Source organism: Callionymus lyra, chromosome 4, assembly GCF_982586985.1.
Source record: "Callionymus lyra chromosome 4, fCalLyr1.hap1.1, whole genome shotgun sequence".
Taxonomy (NCBI): domain Eukaryota; kingdom Metazoa; phylum Chordata; class Actinopteri; order Syngnathiformes; family Callionymidae; genus Callionymus; species Callionymus lyra.
Genome location: NC_141821.1, coordinates 9,671,056 through 9,695,074, shown reverse-complemented (window position 1 = coordinate 9,695,074; position 24,019 = coordinate 9,671,056). Strand labels below are relative to the sequence as shown.

General features: G+C 38.2%; 2 protein-coding genes across 2 annotated transcripts; one reads left to right on the top strand and one right to left on the bottom strand.

The window, feature by feature from the left end:
- Positions 1-420: 420 nt before the first annotated feature.
- cskmt (citrate synthase lysine methyltransferase) lies at positions 421-2,907 on the top strand. The gene is made up of 2 exons (XM_087790294.1): positions 421-611; positions 2,099-2,907. Exons 1-2 carry the CDS (start codon positions 524-526, stop codon positions 2,785-2,787), a joined length of 777 nt encoding a protein of 258 aa, XP_087646420.1. The 5' UTR covers positions 421-523; the 3' UTR covers positions 2,788-2,907.
- Positions 2,908-5,510: 2,603 nt separating this feature from the next.
- alpk1 (alpha kinase 1) lies at positions 5,511-23,300 on the bottom strand. The gene is made up of 20 exons (XM_087788354.1): positions 23,152-23,300; positions 22,335-22,482; positions 21,456-21,610; positions 21,195-21,393; positions 20,201-20,260; positions 20,034-20,120; positions 19,877-19,953; positions 19,708-19,803; positions 19,535-19,639; positions 17,427-18,651; positions 16,794-16,941; positions 16,566-16,728; positions 16,307-16,490; positions 16,045-16,223; positions 9,254-9,359; positions 9,154-9,188; positions 8,950-9,084; positions 6,174-6,354; positions 5,899-5,986; positions 5,511-5,806 (listed from the first exon to the last, which is right to left on the bottom strand). Exons 2-20 carry the CDS (start codon positions 22,441-22,443, stop codon positions 5,680-5,682), a joined length of 3,459 nt encoding a protein of 1,152 aa, XP_087644480.1. The 5' UTR covers positions 22,444-22,482; positions 23,152-23,300; the 3' UTR covers positions 5,511-5,679.
- Between the last annotated feature and the right edge of the window lie 719 nt (positions 23,301-24,019).

Here is a 24,019-nt window from a genome sequence, read left to right as displayed (position 1 = left end):
ATGTTAAGTTATTTTATGTTTAATTATTTATTTATTTTTAATTACTTTTTTTTTTTAAAGATTGATTACAAATAAGTTATTTCTATATCGAAAGCTTGAATATTTTTTTTTTTTTTTTTTTTTTCAGTAAATGAATTTAAGAACTTGTTATTTAAAAGGTTGATTTTTAATCTTCAATAATTTCATTTAAAACTCTAAAAAAAAACGTTACAGTTTGATATTTATATTTCAATAAAAAATACCTTTTTTAAATTTTTTTTTTTAGTATTTATTGACTTCGAAATATCAATGAAGTCGCTGAGTATTTTTGGGGGTATCGTCCTGTGATACTATCATACCATAATTTCAGTATTGATTTTAAAAGGCCTACGAATAAAAATAAATATTTCTATACAAATAAAAATTACTTGCATGTGTTTACGTTTGGCACAAAGATCGTTTATGTTCCTTCCTCGGTACAATATTCTTAGCTGCAAAACGGTCGAAGTGAGACGTCATGTCGAGTCTGCAGGAGACGAACTGAATGATAATGTCGCGGTTTTTAACGTCGTTGACGCAGAGAAACGCAGGAATAATCTCAAGATGTCTGCGACGACACTCTTCCATCGCATGTAAGTCTTTAAAGTGGTAAAAAAAAATCAAATGCATTGTTTTTGTTTTCGCTACTTTAGCCTCCAAGCTAACGTGTGCCGAAAAGTTAGCTTACATTAGCAGGTGAAACGAAACCCGTTATCCTTGTGAATTTAAACAGGTTATTGTTTGAACATTAATGTGTTATAATACATTTTATTCCTTGACGTTTGCTGCCAAAGTCGAATTGCACTTCAATTTGCCACACAATTGGTCATTATGTCGCACTGATGACGTCAACAAACATCGACTCCTCGACCGTCTCGAACTCTAATCGTCCTCCAGTTGTTTGTCCTACTTTTGTGTCTATTTACGACCCAAAGATGCTTTAAACACTTACGTTTTCTTCTCTGGATGGAACTATTTACTGCTCGATACTTTAATACTCGATTTAATTCAAATTTATTTCAAATGTCAAATCAAAACGAGAATAATTTAAAGTTCAAACAACACTATATAAGCAGAGAGAATATGGATGATGGAGATCGTGGAATTTATGTTAAAAAAAAAAAAGCAACAACATTCATGTCTTTATTGTCATCAACACCTGTTCAGGTGTTTTATCATATTTCCATTACTGACCCCCATCTTAAAATAAGTTTTGATGTTTTTAAGGATCCATACAAGGTTATTTATAGTATTGTCGAGTACTTGACTCTGGTGTTGTCATAGTGTAGTAACAAGGATATATGTGTAGTAGTGTGAGTACTTGACTCTGGTGTTGTGATAGTGTAGTAACAAGTATATATGTGTAGTAGTGTGAGTACTTGACTCTGGTGTTGTGATAGTGTAGTAACAAGTATATATGTGTAGTAGTGTGAGTACTTGACTCTGGTGTTGTCATAGTGTAGTAACAAGTATATATGTGTAGTAGTGTGAGTACTTGACTCTGGTGTTGTGATACTGTAGTAACAAGGATATATGTGTAGTATTGTCGAGTACTTGACTCTGGTGTTGTGATAGTGTAGTAACAAGGATATATGTGTAGTATTGTCGAGTACTTGACTCTGGTGTTGTAGTATTTACAGACCACATGACTCTTGACAAAGTCGTAACTGCTTTTATTTGTTTTCAACCCAAAATATGTCCGAAAATCAGCTTTAAAACTCACTGTATCCTCTCGTCCTCAGTCATCACCTCTCATCTTGTGGGAACTCATTACTCCTTTAGCTGCAGAGGATGTATTGACTGCTGCCATCTGGCGGACGGGAGTTTAATTGCGAAACAAAACTGAACAAACGCTGTGAATATTTGCATTTTAAATGTAGAGAAATAAAGTTGATCAAATATTTTATGTAAATGTAAACCATATAATATGATAAAAAAAGGTTAGAAAGCAGAAAGAAATGAATACAATTAATCGTAACGATGATGAAATATAATATTATATCAGTATCTTTCCTCACATTAAAAGCATCTTTAAAAGTCTCCACATCAACATGAGCTACTTTGACTTCCTGTCCGGCAGCGGAACTCTTCGCCAACATGGACAAGCAGGCGACCTGGGATCGCTTCTACACAGAGACCAACAGAGGCGCCTTCAAGAACTTCGAGTGGTTCTTTGGCTTCAGCTCCGTCCGACACATCCTTCTGCCGGCGCTGCTGACCGGCGCCCGCCCGGACCACCCGCTCCAAGTCCTGGACCTGGGCTGCGGCACTTCGGCGTTGGGTCCGTCCATCTACAGACACGCTCCCGTCCCCGTGCACGTCACGTGCGCCGACATCTCGCCCGTGGCCGTCGGACTCATGCGCGAGCACGCCCGGGTCGACGCCGTCGAGCCGCGGACCCCCGGGTCACGGCTTGAGTTCGTGGAACTGGACTGCACACGTCTGCGGCAGCACTACGGGGCCGGCAGCCTGGACCTGATCGTGGACAAAGGCACCGTGGACGCCCTGCTCAGGACCCAGGAAGGGAAGGGGAAGGCGGGGTTGGTGTTGAGGAGTTGCTTGGGGGCGCTGCGGAGCTCGGGGTCCATGCTGCAGTTCTCTGACGAGGACCCGGACGTGAGGCTGCTCTGGCTGGAGACTGAAGCCAAAGAGGGGGGCGAGGTGTTGGCGGAGGTTGGGGTGCAGGATGTGGGCGAGGTGAGGGGCGTGAACTACTACTGCTATCATGTCACACCTCCACCTGTTGGACCTGCTCCAGCCAGATCATAAAGGAAATAAAGTTGCATCATTTTGTACTATTGTGGTTGATATATTTATCATTATTTTATTTATTATTATGCTTTTTTATTATTATATATATATATTTATTTTATTTTTATTTTTTAAATTGTATTTTATTATAATTGCATTTATTATACATTTATTTAATCATCATTACTATTATTTTATTATAATTGTTTTTACTTTTAATATGTGTACTGTTTATTAATAATAATAATAATAATAATAATAGATTTCATTTGCACTTTACAAGGTTAAGTAAACAAGATAAAGGACATTTAGAACAAGAAAAGTAAAAAAAAATACAATATTAATACATAGTTATGTTTGTGTTTGTCTTCAAATAATAGTGTTTTTTTTTAAAAACTGACAACCTACATTTCTTCAATATTGCAAGAATAATATTTTTATCCATCAATCAAACGGGAAGTAAAGTTTAAATTAAAGTTAACATTCATTTATAAAGGATTACAAATTTCATGCAGTTTTACTAAGAAAAAAATGTCCAAATTATATTTTAAAAGAAGCAAATGTTTTTTTTCAAACATCAATAAAAAAACTAGAAGCAACATTGGTAGAATGAAAAGCAATAAAGGTTTCCTGATGCTGATTTTTATAGAATTTCCCAGAATGCATTATCTTCAGAGTCCATCAAATGTTAGTGATGTGTTGATGAAGCTTCATGAAACAGTGTCATTATCTTCAGAGTCCACTAGATGCTAGTGATGTGTCGATGAAGCTTCATGAAACAGTGTCATTATCTTCAGAGTCCACTAGATGGTAGTGATGTGTTGATGAAGCTTCATGAAACAGTGTCATTATCTTCAGAGTCCACTAGATGCTAGTGATGTGTCGATGAAGCTTCATGAAACAGTGTCATTATCTTCAGAGTCCACTAGATGCTAGTGATGGGTCGATGAAGCTTCATGAAACAGTGTCATTATCTTCAGAGTCCACTAGATGGTAGTGATGTGTTGATGAAGCTTCATGAAACAGTGTCATTATCTTCAGAGTCCACTAGATGCTAGTGATGGGTCGATGAAGCTTCATGAAACAGTGTCGTTATCTTCAGAGTCCACTAGATGGTAGTGATGTGTTGATGAAGCTTCATGAAACAGTGTCATTATCTTCAGAGTCCACTAGATGGTAGTGATGTGTTGATGAAGCTTCATGAAACAGTGTCATTATCTTCAGAGTCCACTAGATGGTAGTGATGTGTTGATGAAGCTTCATGAAACGGTGTCATTATCTTCAGAGTCCAATAGATGGTAGTGATGTGTTGATGAAGCTTCATGAAACAGTGTCATTATCTTCAGAGTCCACTAGATGGTAGTGATGTGTTGATGAAGCTTCATGAAATAGTGTCATTATCTGCAGAGTCCACTAGATGGTAATGATGTGTTGATGAAGCCTCATGAAACAGTGTCATTATCTGCAGAGTCCACTAGATGGTAATGATGTGTTGATGAAGCCTCATGAAACAGTGTCATTATCTTCAGAGTCCACTAGATGGTAATGATGTGTCGATGAAGCTTCATGAAACATTGTCATTATCTTCAGAGTCCACTAGATGGTAGTGATGTGTTGATGAAGCTTCATGAAACAGTGTCATTATCTTCAGAGTCCACTAGATGGTAGTGATGTGTTGATGAAGCTTCATGAAATAGTGTCATTATCTGCAGAGTCCACTAGATGGTAATGATGTGTTGATGAAGCCTCATGAAACAGTGTCATTATCTTCAGAGTCCACTAGATGGTAATGATGTGTTGATGAAGCCTCATGAAACAGTGTCATTATCTTCAGAGTCCACTAGATGGTAATGATGTGTTGATGAAGCCTCATGAAACAGTGTCATTATCTGCAGAGTCCACTAGATGGTAATGATGTGTTGATGAAGCCTCATGAAACAGTGTCATTATCTTCAGAGTCCACTAGATGGTAATGATGTGTTGATGAAGCCTCATGAAACAGTGTCATTATCTTCAGAGTCCACTAGATGGTAATGATGTGTCGATGAAGCTTCATGAAACATTGTCATTATCTTCAGAGTCCACTAGATGGTAGTGATGTGTTGATGAAGCTTCATGAAATAGTGTCATTATCTGCAGAGTCCACTAGATGGTAATGATGTGTTGATGAAGCCTCATGAAACAGTGTCATTATCTTCAGAGTCCACTAGATGGTAATGATGTGTCGATGAAGCTTCATGAAACATTGTCATTATCTTCAGAGTCCACTAGATGGTAGTGATGCGTCGATGAAGCTTCATGAAACAGTGTCATTTTCTTCAGAGTCCACTAGATGGCGGTCTCCTCACTATTTGCCTTTGTTTTGATGGAACACTTTTAAACTGATGGCGCCACCTACTGACCTCTGAACAACATGACACTGCTTCATGAAGCTTCATCAGCATCATGACCCCGCCATTGTAGCTTGAAAACAAGTTATTTCAAATTTCTGCGAACCTTTTAAGACGATTTTAAAAAACAAAAAGAGACCAAAAATAAGGATTTAATGTTCTTTAACCGTCTAAATTATAAAAATATGAATGAAGAAAAATTAAACTTGAGTTCACAAGTTTTCAGTTTCTTCCAATTTCCTCCCGCAGTCAATATCATCCGCTGACTATGAAGCCTAGGCTGTAAGACACGATGGTGACCACCAGAGGGCAGTGTAACCAGAAGCACATCCCTGAGTCATGCAAAAGGAGTGAGAAAGTGTTTTTCTTTATTGCTCCGACGACAACTTTGATCAAATACTTCTGATAATTACCCTTAAAGTTTTCCCTTTTACGGTGAAAGATGTGAAAGACAGACACTTGTTATTGTAACCGGGGTCAGTGAGGTCGGCGTGAACAGGAAGTCCAGAACATCTCCGTGTCAGTCCTTGAGGAAGGCGCTGAAGAAGTCACCCGGACGCTTCTCCGTCTGAACCCCCTCGTGCAGGCAGAAGTCCGGCGGGTTCAGCTGGTCGGGGTCCACGATTCCGATCACGTTGTTGAAATAACTGGGAACCAAAAGGAGACCGTTATGAAAGTCAAGCTCCCCTAAAACGACCCTTGATGAAAACAAAACAAAGAGGAAAAAAAAAAACGGCACCTCACTACCATCCAGCCGAACTTGGGCGTCTGGAAGGAAACGGAGACGGGAATGCATCCGAACTCAGTCATGGTTATGAGGTACTTTCCTGGAGGACCAAGTATTGATAGGAGTATGTGAGTACAACAAATAAAAACTTCTTCACGACAAACTTGTTTCTAACTTCCACATTAGGTAAAGATACTCTCACTTCGAGACGCCATTTTGACTCTCCACTAACTTACGACCCCCGCTAGTAACGTCAAAGTCGCCTTTTGTCGATGTGGCGCTCGTACCGTTTTTCATCGTTCCCATCCAGGTGTCCACCAGCAGTCCTTGACCTACTCCAGAAGAACTTCCCACCACATACGAGGCCAGGAAGGAAGCGTTCTTGGGGACCCCTATGGGCCGGAAGGGGTCCGCGAGGGGCTGTTTCTTGCAGGTTTTCGCTTCATGGTTGATCAAATACATCACCGCCTGATATGGGAGCAAAAGAAAAGACTGAAGTGACCTGAAATGTGTTTGTGGTATCCCTTGTGTTTTCTCAGGGTCAAAGTGACCTGAAGTTCCCCAAAAACAAATGTCTTTGTGGTATCCCTTGTGATGTCTTACGGTCAAAGTGACCTCAAGGCCCCAAAAAACAAATGTGTTTGTGGTATCCCTTGTGTTTTCTCAGGGTCAAAGTGACCTGAAGTTCCCCAAAAACAAATGTCTTTGTGGTATACCTTGTGATGTCTTACGGTCAAAGTGACCTCAAGGCCCCAAAAAACAAATGTGTTTGTGGTATCCCTTGTGTTTTCTCAGGGTCAAAGTGACCTGAAGTTCCCCAAAAACAATTGTGTTTGCGGTATCCCTTGTGATGTCTTACGGTCAAAGTGACCTCAAGGCCCCAAAAAACAAATGTGTTTGTGGTATCCCTTGTGTTTTCTCAGGGTCAAAGTGACCTGAAGTTCCCCAAAAACAATTGTGTTTGTGGTATCCCTTGTGATGTCTTACGGTCAAAGTGACCTCAAGGCCCCAAAAAACAAATGTGTTTGTGGTATCCCTTGTGTTTTCTCAGGGTCAAAGTGACCTGAAGTTCCCCAAAAACAATTGTGTTTGTGGTATCCCTTGTGATGTCTTACGGTCAAAGTGACCTCAAGGCCCCAAAAAACAATTGTGTTTGTGGTATCCCTTGTGATGTCTTACGGTCAAAGTGACCTCAAGGCCCCAAAAAACAAATGTGTTTGTGGTATCCCTTGTGTATTCTCAGGGTCAAAGTGACCTGAAGTTCCCCAAAAACAATTGTGTTTGTGGTATCCCTTGTGATGTCTTACGGTCAAAGTGACATCAAGGCCCCAAAAAACAAATGTGTTTGTGGTATCCCTTGTGATGTCTCAGGGTCAAAGGGACCTGAAGGCCCCGAAACAAATGTGTTTGAGGTATCCCTTGTGATGTCTTACGGTCAAAGTGACCTCAAGGCCCCAAAATACAATTGTGTTTGTGGTATCCCTTGTGATGTCTCAGGGTCAAAGTGACCTGAAGTTCCCCAAAAACAAATGTGTTTGTGGTATCTCTTGTGATGTCTCAGGGTTAAAGGGACCTGAAGGCCCCCAAAAACAAATGTGTTTGTGGTATCCCTTATGATGTCTTAGGGTCAAAGTGACCTTGTACTATCTCTAGGTCAAGCTGAACAACTTCCACCAACGCATATGTATTTATGGGGGCCAAAGAAGACTTTTACCTTAATAAACACAAGGGATACTACAAACACATTTGATTTCAAGCCTGTTATCTTAGAGAGACGGATGTTGTTTACTATGTTACAAACAAGTGATTTGAACAGCAGACAAACATAAAATACCCCCCCCACCACATCTAGGAGTATACACTATTTACCACACCACCTTACTTATGGTGCCAACTAATTTTTCAAATAGTTAAATATATATAATCAATTTTGTTTTCAGAAGGTAACCTCTGCGTTGTATTTATACTTTTAAATGCATATTTATTACACAATCAAATACATTTAATAGTACTTTGTAAAGTAAACGTTCACCCAGAATTCAAACTAAGAGTTGGGATTATTTCCAAAGTAATCTGTTATTTTTAAATTATAAAGTTACCCGGAAAATACTGACACAATACGAGACAAATGCAACATGCGGTGTATGGCAACAGCGCAACGATGATTTCCTGTCATTACACTTACACGTTCCTGGCAGCGGATATAATATTTTTTAAAGTGATACTTTACTCATTTTCTACTCACCCTCATGTTGAATAAGAGTTGGGATTATTTTCAGAGTAATCTGTTCCTTTTTAAAGTTGTAGACAAAAATGTTTGTTCATTTTAATGTAGCGACTGGAGCTCAATTGTCTTCATCTTCGTCCAAAAAGATACTTAAAAACATCCAAGTACCTCCGTACTGCTCGTCTGTAACGTTGCAACGAGGAATTGTTGACACGAGGGTAAGTATCGACTTAAGCCTTAACTGTGTCTCAAATCGCATACTTGCGTACTCAAAGTATTTTTAGCGCGTAAGTGCTTCTCAATTTTTAGTATGCGAAATTTAGTGCGCCATGCACACTTAATTGCCGTACTAAAACACAAAACCGAGTATGGATCGATCTACTATCTACCCTAAACGGTTGCCATCTAGTGACGTTGACGTTTTAAATGGAAGTTACGTCATTAAGATGGCGAACATATACATATATATACATATATATATATATGTATATATATGCATATACTTACAGATGCATTTTCAGCAGCAGTAGGAGGATGAGACGTCTTAAATATCTTGCGAATATTTCATTTCTCCTATTTTTTCTTTATTTCTTCTTCCAAACTTGAAAAATGTGCTGCCAGCAGGTGTCGCTAGTGTTCCTACAGCTGGTTGCAATCATCGTTAAATAGTAGTAGAAGAAGAAGCTGTCGCGTCATTTCCTGTTTTTGATTTGATTTGAGACATACTATCTGTGGAGAATTTGCGTACTAGTTAGTACGTACTCGACTATCCTGATGCGTACTAACCTCCAGTGCACTAAGAGAAGTGTGTGACTGGAGACACTGGTGTCACTCACCTCCCTGTAGTGCAGGAGAACGTCCACCGTGAACGTCTTGTTGTTGTACTGTCCGAACTCATGGAGACGCATCCGCTCGCCCAAGGCGTCGTACTGGTACCGGGCGTAGGTCCAGAGCTGCTCGTTCTGAGTGGCCTGTGCAGACGTGAAGCGAGGTCAGCGACACACAACAGAACATCATCCAAGGTCAACATGAAGTCCTACCACAGTGAGGGCTCCGGTCAGGAGAGCAGGACTCTCTGCAGAGACACAAAACCCGTCAGCGGGACAAACAGAATCTGACGCCGGCTCTCTCGATACTCACTGCAGGGCGGTTTTCCGGCCAGGACGCCCCCCCCCACCACCGCACACACCAGGACCAGCAGGACTTTCATTTTCAACCTCACAGAAGTGCTGCTCAAGAGCGTCTGCTGGTGTCAGGGACTCCAGCACTTCCTTATAAACGAGCTCCGTGGGGCAGGGTTTAGGTCCCGCCTCCTCGCGGCAAGACTGGTTTGTTATCGCACAGTTATGCAGGTGAGAAGTCACAGATCGGACCGGTTCTATCAAATCACAGGCAGCGTCACTTGCAGCCTCGTATCTTTATGACTCTGGTTCTTCCGATGAGGTCACGGGTTCCGTGTCAGAGGTCAAGTGTGTTGTTTGTGCGAAGCTCAAAGACTGAAACAGAGTTTGGAGCCGGAGCTGAATGGAGATGTTTCTCGCTATTTTTGTTCGACATAAGATTAATTTAATCTGATGGAGTTAGAAGTAGTTATTTTACCCGGACAACAAATTATGATTACTTGTGAGTGTCTGGTGGTACTACCTACATTTTAATGTTGGATTCAAAAGGCTACAAATTATTTTTTTAGTATTGGAATTAAAATATCAAACTCTAAGTGTAATAAAAAAAATCATTAATTTTGAAAAATATTCGAATATTTTAATCAAATTATAAAAACAACTAATTCAACTTTTCAAATAAATAACGCATATTGAATATTCAATTAAATAAAAACGATTTAACTTTTAAAAATACAAAAATATTTCATTCAACAAAAATAAACTTTGTCCTTCAATATACAATTTATTTAATTAAATAAAAAAGTCAAAATCTACTTTTCAATGTACAAATGATTATTAAATAAAAACAAATTCAACCTTTAAATATAGACAATATTTACTTTAATTAAAATAAAATATGTCTTGTAATATACAATTATTTAATTGAATACAATGTATACTTCTTAAATATATACATTGTTTATTTCAACTATTTAATAAAAACAAATTCAGCTTATAAATATAGAAATAATTGATTTAAAATATTTTCAAACATATTAAAAAATGAACAGTATGTTTTAATGCTTTTATAACAACAACAACATTGAATTAAAACTAAAAAATATCAGCATTTAAATTGTTAAATCAACAATCCAATATTCTGATGGCACTGATATACTTTCATATTGAAGCTTTATTTATTTATGTTTATTTATTTACAACCATCCTAAAAGTAATCCAAGGTCGGGGGGGGGGGGGGGGGGTCATTTCTGTATGTTACAAACTCGACCATTTTATAATCTTTGTTTTGTTCCGACCTCCTCCATAACCAGGTGTCTTATCTTAAAAGCTCTGTCAGATGAAATAAGCGTCAATAAAAGGTTAACTCCGGTGACTCAACATCACCTGATGCTGTCGCTCTGACCTACAAAAGAATCATGTGATTTAATCTCCATTCTTTTCCATTTAATAATCCACTTCTTCTTTCTCGTGGTTGCGTGTCAACACTCTCAAGAGCCACATCAACTTTCAATTGCAGAACAGAGCGAGTCAACAATACTTTCAGATCCGTGCTCAGACTTTCCCTTGACTTTATTGCTGATACACTTTTTGTTCCGATTCCTTAAATTTGAAACGTCGACTCAATCAGTAGTGAGTTAACGTTCACATGGGTCACTAAAAAAAACACATAAATCAAGACCATTATAGGTTCAACTCTTTATGACCTCCAGCAGTTTCAGGAAGTTTTAAAATCACTAAACATTCATTTAGTTATTGAACTGTAATAACACTTTTTGTACCATGGAGTCAAAAATAAATAAACGATTGACAGTAGGGGTGTGTATTGACAAGAATCTGTCGATACACATCGCAATACAGGGAAAGCAATACTATATATTGCGAGATACTGTAGTAGCAAGTATATATTTGTAGTATTGTGGAGTACTTGACTGGTGTTGTGATAGTGTAGTAACAAGTATATTTTTAGTATTGTCCAGTACTTGACTCTGGTGTTGTGATAGTGTAGTAACAAGTATATTTTTAGTATTGTCCAGTACTTGACTCTGGTGTTGTGATAGTGTAGTAACAAGGATATATGTGTAGTATTGTCCAGTACTTGACTCTGGTGTTGTGATATTGTAGTAAAAAGTATATTTGTAGTATTGTCAAGTACTTGACTCTGGCGTTGTGTTAGTGTAGTAGCAAATATATATTTGTAGTATTGTCAAGTACTTGACTCTGGTGTTGTGATAGTGTAGTAACAAGTATATATGTGTAGTATTGTCCAGTACTTGACTCTGGTGTTGTGATATTGTAGTAAAAAGGATATATTTGTAGTATTGTCAAGTACTTGACTCTGGCGTTGTGTTAGTGTAGTAGCAAATATATATTTGTAGTATTGTTAAGTACTTGACTCTGGTGTTGTGATAGTGTAGTAACAAGTATATATGTGTAGTATTGTCCAGTACTTGAGTCTGGTGTTGTAGTATTTACAGACGTGACTCTTGACGATGTCGTAACTACTTTATTTGTTTTGTAAACAAAATATGTCCAAACATCAGAGTCCACTGTATCCTCTCGTCCTTAGTCTTGGCCAGAATCGTTGCTGGATTCTTTTGTTGATTTAGCTGCGGTGGACGTGATGACTGAGGCCATCTAGCGGGCGGAAGTTTAATTGCAAATGAAAAATGACCACGACGAGAATATTTGCATGTTGATACTTAAAAAAATATAATTATTTTTATTTACAAGAAAGTCATGTGGTCTGTCAATTCTGCAACCATGGTAACACAGGGAATATGATTTGAAAGCGGGAAAATAAATAAATAATGTATATATTTAAAATATTTAACACAGTATTCTGGAAAGAATATGGCAACGTATTGCACCTTGCAATTGACACCCATGATTGACAGCCTGGATGATTGAGTCACTCCTTGGTTTTTCTACAAATCAAACAACTGCTCTGACAATAACAGATGAGCAAGTTTTATATATGGACATATCAGTTAAAAAAAAGCCTGAATCAAATCAAAGATAGCGCAGAATAAATCCTTTTCAAGGGGAATCTTTTGTGTTGTCTTGATTGATGTTTAAAACTCTGTGACTCAGCGTCAGGTGATCCGGCTCGACAACAATCCACAAGCATGTGCTTCTAAGGTTCAACGACAGAACACGGATACAGCAGTTTTAATATTCCCTCATAGATCAGTAGATTAGAGACGTCAGATTATCTTTTTTATGAATGTACGTCATTATTTTACAAAATAATCAGTGGCAGAGCTGTGAGACAATTATTATGTCTATAACACTTTAAATTACATCAGTTCAATTCCATTTTGTTCAAATAGTGTCAAATCATAACAAACTTATCTTAAAACACTTCAAGTTCAAGTGAGACTATAGTGGAGAAAAGAAAAAAAAGATCCCAGAAACTCAACAATGAGGGAATCACAGCGTGGGAATTGGGCGAGGAAAAACTTCCTTTTAGATGGCAGAAGCCTCGAGCAGAACCAGACTCAGTGTTGACAAGCCAACTGTTGTGTCGCACGAGTCTTTGCCGCCCATGGATTGAAATCAAATGGAAAAACGACATTAGGAATGAAGCTGCAGTTCATGGTGTAAGTGCAAAGGTTTGAATGCTTTTATTCTTCTTATCTGTTCTTTTATTTAGAAAATCAACAACCAGAATCTTGACTGGTTGGGTCTGCGCGATTGTTATAGTGATAGCAAGGTAGTCGGTTGGGATTAATCTGTTCTTTTTAGAGTTATAGACAAAAATGTTTGTTCATTTTAATGTAGCGACTGGAGCTCAGTTGTCTTGGATGAAGATGAAGACGATCTTCGTCCAAAAAGACACTTAAAAACATCCAAATACCTCCATGTTGCTCGTCTGTAACGTCCTCGGATTGAAGGAATAAGGAATCTTTCTGAAAGAAAACTTTTCAAAAGTCTATTTCAAGCTGGTTATTAGTGCAAGCTAAAAGGCTAACATGCTACACGTTTGAATTCTCCTCGAATCATTGGCGGTTAATTTGTGTCTTTTATTCCTGATGAGATTTTCACGGCCTTGTTTGCTATTTGCAACAAAAGGTTCTTAAGGTTCTGTGGTCAAACCCAAGTATATCTGCATCTTTTACAGTTTTTGTCAGAGTTAAATCTAATTTTTTTTTAGGGTCAGTTTGACTGAGGAAGAGAAGCTGCCTAATAATGGTGCAGACCTTGTTGATCTCCGTAGGCCAGAGGTGTCAAAACCTTTTTTCAAATAGGGCCACATTTGGTAAATTGAAAAGGAACAGGGGACAAATGTTGACCTCTCATTCAGAAGTTCTATCCCTACATCCAGTTTAATACACAATTTTCAATGTGTAAATAGCATTAAAAAGCTTGTTTCATTGTGATAAAAAGTTTTACTCTGAAATGTGTTGTATTGTTTATCTGAGCTGAGATGTGACACTTTTACTGTTAAAAGGTGGAACTAGACTATGTGTGTATTGAGCAAGAGATTTCTGCTCGTACACAATCTGATGATGTCCGTAACACATCAAGTCTTGTTGAGTAATACGCCAAGATTCTGTTTTTTCCCAGACGTTTGCAATAGTACTGATGTCATGTGACCACTTCTTGCAGTCAACCAAAAGGTTTCGCAAAGTTTTGTGTGTCTGTTGGAGCCTTGTTGATGTAGACAAGGGATTTTTCTGCTTCTTTTGTCCATGCGATGGAGTCATTTCTGTATTTATTTCTGGAATCCACAATTCACAATCCAAAAGTTTGTCATTCCCACAATGGCCATAACTTATCTTTTTGTTTAGGGTTTTGGCATAAAAAGTGTCTTTACTTTTTCATCAAGGATTCCTTCCTCTCGTGTGAAACGAAACCCGAGATACTTCACTTCACTTTTTCCTTAACTGTAACTTCTTCTAAGTGTTTGGGCAGTTTAATGGTAAACTTTTTGCATCGATCTTTTCTTGTTAATACATCATCAACATACACCAGTAATTGGCAACTTTTTTTCTAAGCACCTGACTTAGCTGTGCTAGCTTGCGTTGCTGAAGAGAACATGGTTGGTGCTTCTATATACCCTTGTGGTAATCCTGTGTAAGTGTACATTTTGTTTGTAAAGCTGAATGCGAACCAGATCTTGGAGCTAACTAGAATAGAGAAAAATGCTTTTGTTTTACCATCAACGCTGAAATACTGTGTTTTGGGAAGTTCAGTTTTTGCAAGTCCTGTGCTTTTCTCCAACCAGTACATCTGCTTTCTATACAGGAAACTAATGTGTGTTGCATGGCGAGTCGTCACGTTGAATAATTACACTTTTCTCTATTATTATTATTCCGCATCAGGTTTTAGGTATCGGGTAAATATACCCGATAACATGATCAGTAGCCGTACGTCAGCAGGTCCTTTCGACCATAAATCATCAGGTAAATATTTTAGAGCATCTACTTCTCCAACTGTTAGCTTAGCAATATCTTGTTCTTGACATCATGCGAGATGAGACTGAGGTGTGGCTCTTGTTTTCCAGAACAATGACACGGAAAGTAACATCAACAAAATCCTTCCACTCAGAAAAAGAGAAATACGAGCAAATATTAAGGAAAATTGGCAGAAATGTTGGGAAGAAGAAATGAATTGTAAAAAGGAAAATGTGAAACACAAAAATAACCCAAAGACAAAACATCAGTGAGAAATGTTAGGATTTGGTACTGCATCTTAGGAGAACTACATTATGAAATCGAATATTAAAAAATGGTTAGTTATGTGATTACTCTGACTTGGATACAGTACTATTGAACTACAAAAATATCAAGGTAACAATATTTGTATTGTGTATTTTTTTAACACGATGCCTTTGAATCCTACAATAACATGTATTAATGTTTGGATATATTTGTATAGTGAAAACATTTACTCTTTATGTATCATCAAAATGCTCTCAACAGAACTCAATTCATAATAATATTAGAAAGAAGCCATAAATATTCCAAGTCATTCAAGGAACAAGATGGAGACCATGAGAGGCGTGGATGGAGACCTTTTTGCTCATGATGTTCTTTTTGAGGGTCTTTTTGAGCGCAGATTAGGTACTTTTACGTGCTCTGGTATTTAGCACGTCTATGGCTCTATGCTCCAGTTGAAAATAACCCAAAGAGAGGAAACTGTTATATAAAGGTTGAGATTTTGACGCACTGAAAATTACACTTTTTTTAAATGCGGACAAAAATTGTGAAAACTCACGACCAACCGACCTACCTAGTGGTTGTGGTTATGGTTAACAAGATCAATCTCCAGATGATGTGTTTTCAGTGGGCGGGACTTAAGATTGTTATTCTGATGTCAATATCTTGTAATTAAAATAGAATTGTGTACAAAAAGACACTGATGATACAATAGAGGTCCAACATTTATTTAAGACACACTTAACTTTAATGAGCGACAATTTAGTAATTTTCTCTTAACTTTTCAGTAAACTAAATTCAGTCCTAACGTGTCAATACACATCAGTCAAAGACTCTCACAGCTCTGTCAAATATCGGCAGCATACATGGAATGATAATATCTCATAGAACTTCTATTCTGGACTAAAATGAAGTAGACCTTGTCTTTTCATCATCAAGTGTGACAATATCTAAGAACACCTTTTTAAGATAACAAGTTAGAACATATCGGAACCATTGAGTGTTCGTGACATTTTTACAATTAAAACAGAATTAAAACAATTAGTGAAACTGACGGCTGAAGAAATACAACACTATAAATCTGGAGATATTTGAAATAGATGATAGTGCACGTTCAAGATTTCCACTGAAGTGTTTTTGGCCCTCAGACCACTGGAGGGAGTTGGAGAAGCTGACAAATGTCATTGCACTTGGGTCCATGTTGATCCTCCAGGAAGTATTTTATACCTCTGTCACCAAAGTTTCCAGGTTCTTTGATGATTTTAGTGGAGTGGATCTGTGGGTCTGTGAGGTAAGTGAGCCCCTCGCCGTTTTTAGTCACCCACCCTGAAAAAAAAGAAAGGTCAGTAATTCACAAAGTCTTTTGGTATTTCCCATCATGCTTTTCAGCAGCACATCGATGAACAAACCTTGCAGGTCGACAACAACCTCCTCATGGTTGGAGAAGTGGTAGGTAAAGTGACCGAACGCGAGTCCGTATTGTGTGGCGTCACAATTATTGACTTTGTTCTTATTGTTGGTGAGTTTGACAAAGTCCCCGAGCATGAAGGGTTCCACCGTCAAGCAGCCGACAATCTCGTCGTCATTCAGGAGCTGCTCAAGAAGGATAAAGTGAAAGCACAGAAACAATGAAGAAGTTGATTTTTCTTTCTTTTTTTTTTTTTTTACCAGCAGTGCCTCTGAAGGTATATAGAAAATCTGAGCCATGGCCTCCTTTTCATAAAGGCTCTTGTTGAACTCGGTGATGTAAAACTGGGCGGTCATTTGCTTCTCCACATCCTTCAGGTGAAGCTGGATTGGCTTTGGTTTCAAGTATTCCTTCCCTACATAACTGAGGTCGTGCAGTAAGAGTTAGGACATGTTGGTATCGTCTTCATGTGTTTTACAGTCGTGTACCTGCTCAGTCTCTCTTCCTGGTGCAGGAACTGGACCCATATAGCACGTCTTTGTTGCCCCTCTTTACCCATCGGCTGTCCGATGTAAACACAGGTTTCTCTCGCGGCCCACAGTCCGCTAGCTTTCGAGAACTTCAAATGAAGAGCATCTGTAGGAATATAACCACTTCAATTAAAGCGTCAAATAAGATTATGAATGAAAAAGAAATAATAAAAGGCATAGTTTCAACTTGAACAGTTTTGAATTAAAGGTGAATATCAATTTAAAGCCTACTTAAAACTGCCTTTATCAACTATATCTCTTTTTTGATTAAAAAAAAAGAAAGAATAAACTGGTATGACACATGTAATGCAGGACTAGAAGGTTTCTTCGACCGGCTTTTTCTTTCTCTATTGTTATATATCAGTTGGGTCGACATATATCATGAATGACATTTTTTATATCGGGTAAGTATTCAACAAAATTGTTACTGAAAAACATTTTCATAGTTATATCAATTGACAATTGAACAATGTTACTAAAGATCCAAGAATAACAATATATTTAATGAAACTTAATTCATTTTATAATTGATTCAGATTTTTCTTAGTTAGGCAATTCAAAAATGTTTTGATGGCAAAAATAGAGACTTACTGTGGGTCACTCCATTTTCAAGTTCAATCATTGTCTTGTTGCTTTGAAGTCTCTTCATCAGACATTCGTGACAAACTCCACTCAAGAGACTTAAGTAGTCGTGTTGGGTCAGAAAGTACTGTCGTCCTGGAGGAAAGACCTCCGAGCTAGGATTCAGGCAAGAGTGACATGAGGACTTAATGACAACAGGATCCTCACAAGAATTCTTCTCCAGCATCACAAACGAATCCCCAGGAGAGACACTAAGAGAGTGAGGTCCGGACAGTCCACTTGTGTCAGCAGAGATTTTCTCCCAGGACGAGTGAGAACCAAAACTTCCACTTAAAGGGCTGGATGCACTGATTTGAAGACCTGGCATGTTGTTGTGTTGCTGGTTTAACTCGGCATTCTCGTCCTCGGACTCGGTGGTCGGAATACTCGCGTTGCTGTCGGCGTTTCTTTGACGCAAAATGGCGAAGCTGCCACTGCTGCCGCTCGACTGGGGGGACGCGGAACCATTAACTTTGTACCACGAGGAGCTGAGACTTTCGCTGCTTCCCAGGGTACTCAATTGCCCTAACATTTCAGGCAAACTCAAACCAGACGTACTTTGAACATCCTCGGGACATTTCGCTCCTGTGGACGCTTCTTCCGAGGCCTCGGAGGGACATTCCGCCTCTACTGTGGTTCCCAGTGCAGTTATACACGACCTTGCCTCAACATCTGTAGCTCCTTTAGAATGAGCCTTGCAAAGCGACTCATGGTATTTTTGCAACCGCAGTGTCATTTTGAAAAAACTTTCCAAGGTGAAGTTGACCAAAGTATCTCTGATGTTCCTGTAGAAGTCGGGGATGAACGACCCGGTGTCAGAGTTCACGAAAGGCTGTACTTGCAACAGATGCTTCACCTGCGCAACCAGCTTCATGATCTCATGACACAGGTCATCTCTGGCTTTGGACTGGGCGTTGCAGTAGTCGTAAAAAAGCGCCAGAGCTTTTTGGCAAGCTTCTCTGGCTGGCTCAACAGCACCTGCATCAGTGCCGAGCCATTTATGAGTGACGGCGAGGGAATATGCTGCCTTGATGAAGGTGTGAAGCTCCTGGACACTGGAGACCGGTTCCCCCTCTGATTTGGTTAGTAGTCCAATTTCAAAGGCCTCTCTGGCCCGGGTGAGGTACGGACGTCTTTGCTCAGGGTTACACTCCAGAGAGAAGCTGTACGATAACAAGCAGGTTCCTTGACTTGTCTGCAGGACACGAGGAAGACGGAGATGTTGAAGGCGACCAGGTTGCATTAAAATGATTTGATAGGCATTAATTGGTATTGGAGAAAAATATTGGGTGAAAAAAAGAGTAATGAAAGTGAAAATAAAAATATTGATTGAGTGAGATCGTGAGATGTAAAAAAATCGTAATCCTTTCTATCAAAACATCGAGGGAGCCGAGGCACGTCCCTTCGGAAGTTGCCAATTTTTGCCAATTAGGACAATGAAAACAAAGATAGTAAGAGACTCCATGTTCACCAGTGCGACTCCAGCTATAGAATCCTAGACTTTTCAGTGAACATGAATAGTGTGCTTAACTAGCATTAGCCACCTGAACGAGCACGGTTTCAACCAAGGTTGTCTCTAAAAGCAGCACAACGTACACGTGAACCAACAAAAGAATAAAAACTTGATTTGAAAGTGGAACTCAAAAGATTCTCCATGGAAGGTAGTCTCTGCGATTTGTTGACCCAAAGCTATCGCTGAGAGTGTTGCAGCTTAAAGACCAAATATTTAAAAAATGACTCTCCCCCCCCCCCCGCCACTGAAAAACAATGCTACGTTAAAGAGAACTTGAAGGTTGAGAATTGAAACATGCAAAATGTAGTTATTATGTGTTTTGTATCTTGGCTGCTTTTATGTCAACTTTTATTTTCAACGGTGATGTACTCTTGTAAGCCCATATGCACACACAGTTTTGCCCCAAATGAATACTGGCAGAACAGCAAAGCAAGAACTTGTTTTAAAAAACAATCTAGGATATTCTATGTCTACAATATATAATACAACAAGTGACAATGAACAAACCCATCTTGCCTGACTCATTGTTGACAAAACAACAAGCTAGAAAAGTCTCTGAACTCACCACGTTGGTCAGCACGTAGAGGGATGCGTACTGGCTGTACACGACCGCCATCTTGGCGGCCTCGGCTGCTGACAGGAGACGATGATCACCGCCTACCAGTAAAGACTGTGGAAAACATGTTTAAACCATTAATAACGCGATAGATTTGCGCACCGGTGGTTTAAATCACTTGCCAAATCAATATCTGGAATACTCTTGAATGCCTGGAAGTCTTTGTCGTTCATTGACACCATTATGTTGGCCAGGATGCCAAGAGACGTTCCAATTCCCTGCAGACAAATGGAGAATTTATATAATCCACTTACAGAGCAACACATGATCCTGAACCCAAAGTTAAATTACCTTTTTATCAGGTTGAGGAAGAGAATAAAATCCAACCAAGGAAGCCCAGATCAGCTCTGCTGCTTCCAGCCACAAACCTTTAAATATTTGAAAATCTTAAAATAGTGCTGGTTTTTCTACACATTGTGGGAGTAAAATAAAAAAAAAAACATCGCACCAAGCTTTTGTAAAACCATCCCTCGAATTTGAACACACACAGACTGTACCAGAGCTCTGTCACTCTCGGACTGGTACTCCCAACAACCTGAAGTATAGGGTAGCAGACCTTCATTCAGACATAAGAACTCAAGAGATGATCTATCTATGATGGAAGAGAAACGTTACCAGTGGCACCGTTGTTGCTGATCAGGTGACTCAGGATGAACTCTGCCTTCTGAAGTTTACCTGTCGAAAAAAAATGTTCCCCCGACTTTATGCATATATATATATACAGTATATGGGATAAAAATAAACAAAACGAACATATGCAGAAAGAAAAACACAAATGGTTAATACTCATTTGAGCCTACTTTTCAGCCATCAATACTACAATACGCCACACCTGTATATAAGGTGCATTTTGATGACTTTGAAATTCACATTGTTAGCATGTAACTTAGGAGCTGCCATTTTTGGGCCCTTATTCACACACCGTAATATCACTGTGTATAACTTCGAGAGGCTCCTGGTACGGCTGAGCCTTGTGGAGTAATACTACAGAGCATCTTAGAGTAATACTTCAGAGGCTTGTAGAGTAATAACGTTACGGATTCATAAGCTACTAACAGTTTGACAAATGTTTTTTTTTTTCTGAATAATTATATAAGGCTATATGATTACCAGGAGCACTGTCTATTAATTAGAAAATATGTGCAAATTTTAGGTGCGCCATGTAGTCCGAAAAATACGGCAGTTATGGGCTTTCCTTATAATCAGTGCTTACCAAAAGGCACAAAGCTATTCTATCGAAAATAGATTTTAAACCGAGCTACTTAGCTCCAAATATGCCACTGCTTCATGAAGATTATGTGGACAATGTTTCCATCTTAGGTTTGAATCTTCATGGTATCTTGTAATAAAGTTAAACAAATAATTATTTGAATGTCAATGCATCATGTGTTCCTGAGGTCTTACTATAGGTGATGGGTCTATTAGGCTTCATGAAAAAGTGTCATGTTATCAATAGAAAATTTGTTCAAAGCAATCGATTATAGAGCAGAGAGCGACACCCAGTGGTGGCTTCATGAAGCTTCATCAACACGTCACTATTTACCAATAGTTATTGAGATTCAAGTCAAGGCCAGACACCAGGTCAGGCTCCACTATCTACGCCTCCTACCAGAGTTGAGGTAGACCCTGGCCTGTCGTATGACCAGCTGCGGCGCCACAGACGCCTCGTGTCGTCTCTTGTGAAGCAGCTTGACAATCTTCAGCAGACGACTGGACTCGTCGGCCCAGTAGAGGAACCGATCGACCAGGAAGGCGACAGCCAGTGCCGTTTGCACCTCCTCGGCCAGGATGCAAGACTTTAAGAAAATCTAATAAAAAAGAAAGTTAGTTGATCACAAAAGTGTGATCTGGGAAATCATGGGTCTGTCACCAGTAGCTGATGAAGGTTCTGGCGGATGAGATCATTGAGGTTAGTCTTGTCGTTGGAACTGATCGATTGCTTGTACTGCCACTTCTCTGGAACAAAAGGCCACTTCATGTCCAGCGCCTCCTGCAGGAGAGATTCCAGCTCTGCACATAGCGACTCTAAACCACCAAACAAACTTCTGATATTGAATGTATATTATTCATCAATTCTGAGTGTTTCAATAAACGCTTTATTTTGTATGGACACTTCCTGTTTTGATCCTCATTTCTTATTGTTTATCTGCAGATTAAGGGGCAGGACCTTTAAAAGACGCTGCTAATCTGCCAATCTTCCCGTCCTTCAAACACGCCAGTCTTTCCACAGACCGGCATCGGCTCGTTTTAAAGTTCTGCCTGCTGCAAAGTTGATATCACTTCACTCCCCAGATCATTAATTTAATTTTGAAACATTTCATATCCTGCAAATGTTTCAAGACTCTTTTGGTCAGTATGTCTTGTTACTCTGTTTTCTGTGACTGTAATTTTTTCATTGTTGGCTTCTTATTTTTCTTTATCATTAGTGAGTGTTATAAAAAAGTTCCCCTTATAATGCATCCCTATCAGTTGCAGTTTTACTGCTTTACTGCTTTCATCAAATAATAAAGAAATCTGTACATTTGACCCGTCTGATTTGTTTTTCCAATTCCAAGAAGGTAGACAACTGCTCAAATTTCATCTTTTTTTTATAACCTTGAGGCTCCATAAACATATTTTATTTCAAAGATTGTCAGAACTTTTAACTGAAAGGGTTCGTTAGCAACCTATATCTATGAAGGTAGTTACATCAACACAACAATCGCGTCACGTTCATCCTCTGAAAACACAGCAACACTTAGTGTCTGACCTCTGCAGGTGCGGTAGTTGATCCACTCTTCCTCCTCACAGTACTTTTTCTCGGCAGCTGCTGTTCTCAGACAATCCTCCAGCAACTGCCGCAGCTCCACACTATCCATACCAGAGATTCAACCACCTTCAGTGGAATGATTGAGAATCTGTGAAAAAAGAAAAACACAATTTAAACTTTTTCTCTGCAAAAATAAGTAGTGGAATATTGAACACCTAAACCATCAGGCCATCTAGATTTACTGTATTTCATTTAGGATAGTATCCAGATCAAAGTTAAATATGTGTTGAATTGAAAACATAAATAGGATTATAAACTTCACAGTTACATTTCTTTTAAATGTATTTTAATAAAACCACTTAATAAACCCGCACATCTAAGCGCCATCAATTTAACTCAAAACTAGGACTAAATGTATTCAACTGATTTGTCACCATTTTCCTTGTCATTTTTAAGTAATAGTGGCCTAACTGGAAACTATATAATACGTCATATAACTATTTATTGTTTTTCACAATTCCAGGATCAAACTGTAGTAAATGTCCACAGCATTCTCTACACCGACTAATACTTAGTAATATAATTGAAAATGTTAAATAAGTAAGTCATTAAGAAGCTGTTTATACTAGTTTATATCGCAGTAAATTCGGTTTACATGGCAATAAAAGGCATTATATTCTTGTTAATAATTCATGAAGACTATGTTTATGAATGTTGTAAAATATGAATTGAAATTAAAGGACAACAGTAATAACAATGTTTTTCATTCACGAATTATATTACACAAATTAATATTAATAATCAAAATAATACTTACTTATTGTGCTGTTTACCTTTGGTTGGATTTAAGTTGGAGTATTGAACTCAAGCAAAAACAAATTCCTAATTTAATAAACTAATTCCTCCCAGTATTGGTAATGGTTTGAGATGAACAGTGTGTGTTTAATAAAGTTAAAGGTCTATGACAATGAAGTGACAAATCCAGTGAAAAGTTGTTTCTCTTTCTCTTCCTATTTGGGCGGGACAGTTGGCTGCTGCGTTCACTGACAGTGGGAAATTCCCACACGTGTGCATTTAGAAAAAGAGGCAAGTCTTAAATACTTTTTATTTATTTACTGGTTAAATAACTGTATTTGTTTTATCTATATTATGTATATCCATTTTTGGTTTGACAACACATCATAAGTAGGGATTTTAGAGTCACGTCACCCGATATGAAGTATAATTAAAAATGTAATGCATTTTTTCAAAGTATCTAATGAATAATAATAATTGAAAAAAGTAAAAAGAAAATCGTTATTTATAAATAGATGTATGAGATAAAATGTATTACTAGAAATCATGTCAAATGTAATAAAAAAATGTATGTAAAATATAAAAAACGAATCATGTGAAATGTAAAAACCAACAACAACATGAAAAATAATTAAAAAAAAAAAGTTTAAAACAAAAACGTTTTTAATAATACATAACAAACAAAAACACTTATACTATAAAGCTTTTATCTAAGTTGAAATGGATACATCTTTTAAATACAAAACTAGTGAGAAATATATTTGATGTATAACTTAAAAAAACGTTTGCGTTTTAAAATAGTTAAAAGAAATTCATCATCGACAAATAGATATATTAGAAAAATATATCTCTGAAAATGATATTCAATTAAAAAAAATCAAAATAAAAAA

Coding starts and splice junctions, on each gene's coding strand:
- alpk1 (XM_087788354.1), bottom strand. CDS start 22,443: ATGGATAGTGTGGAGCTGCGGCAGTTGCTGGAGGATTGTCTGAGAACA. Junction 9,360..16,044: donor TCCAACTCCCTCCAGTGGTC/TGAGGGCCAAAA, acceptor CCCTGACACCAG/CAGACGCTCTTGAGCAGCAC. Junction 6,355..8,949: donor TTCTCCTGCACTACAGGGAG/GTGAGTGACACC, acceptor CTCCCATATCAG/GCGGTGATGTATTTGATCAA.
- cskmt (XM_087790294.1), top strand. CDS start 524: ATGATAATGTCGCGGTTTTTAACGTCGTTGACGCAGAGAAACGCAGGA. Junction 612..2,098: donor ACGACACTCTTCCATCGCAT/GTAAGTCTTTAA, acceptor CCTGTCCGGCAG/CGGAACTCTTCGCCAACATG.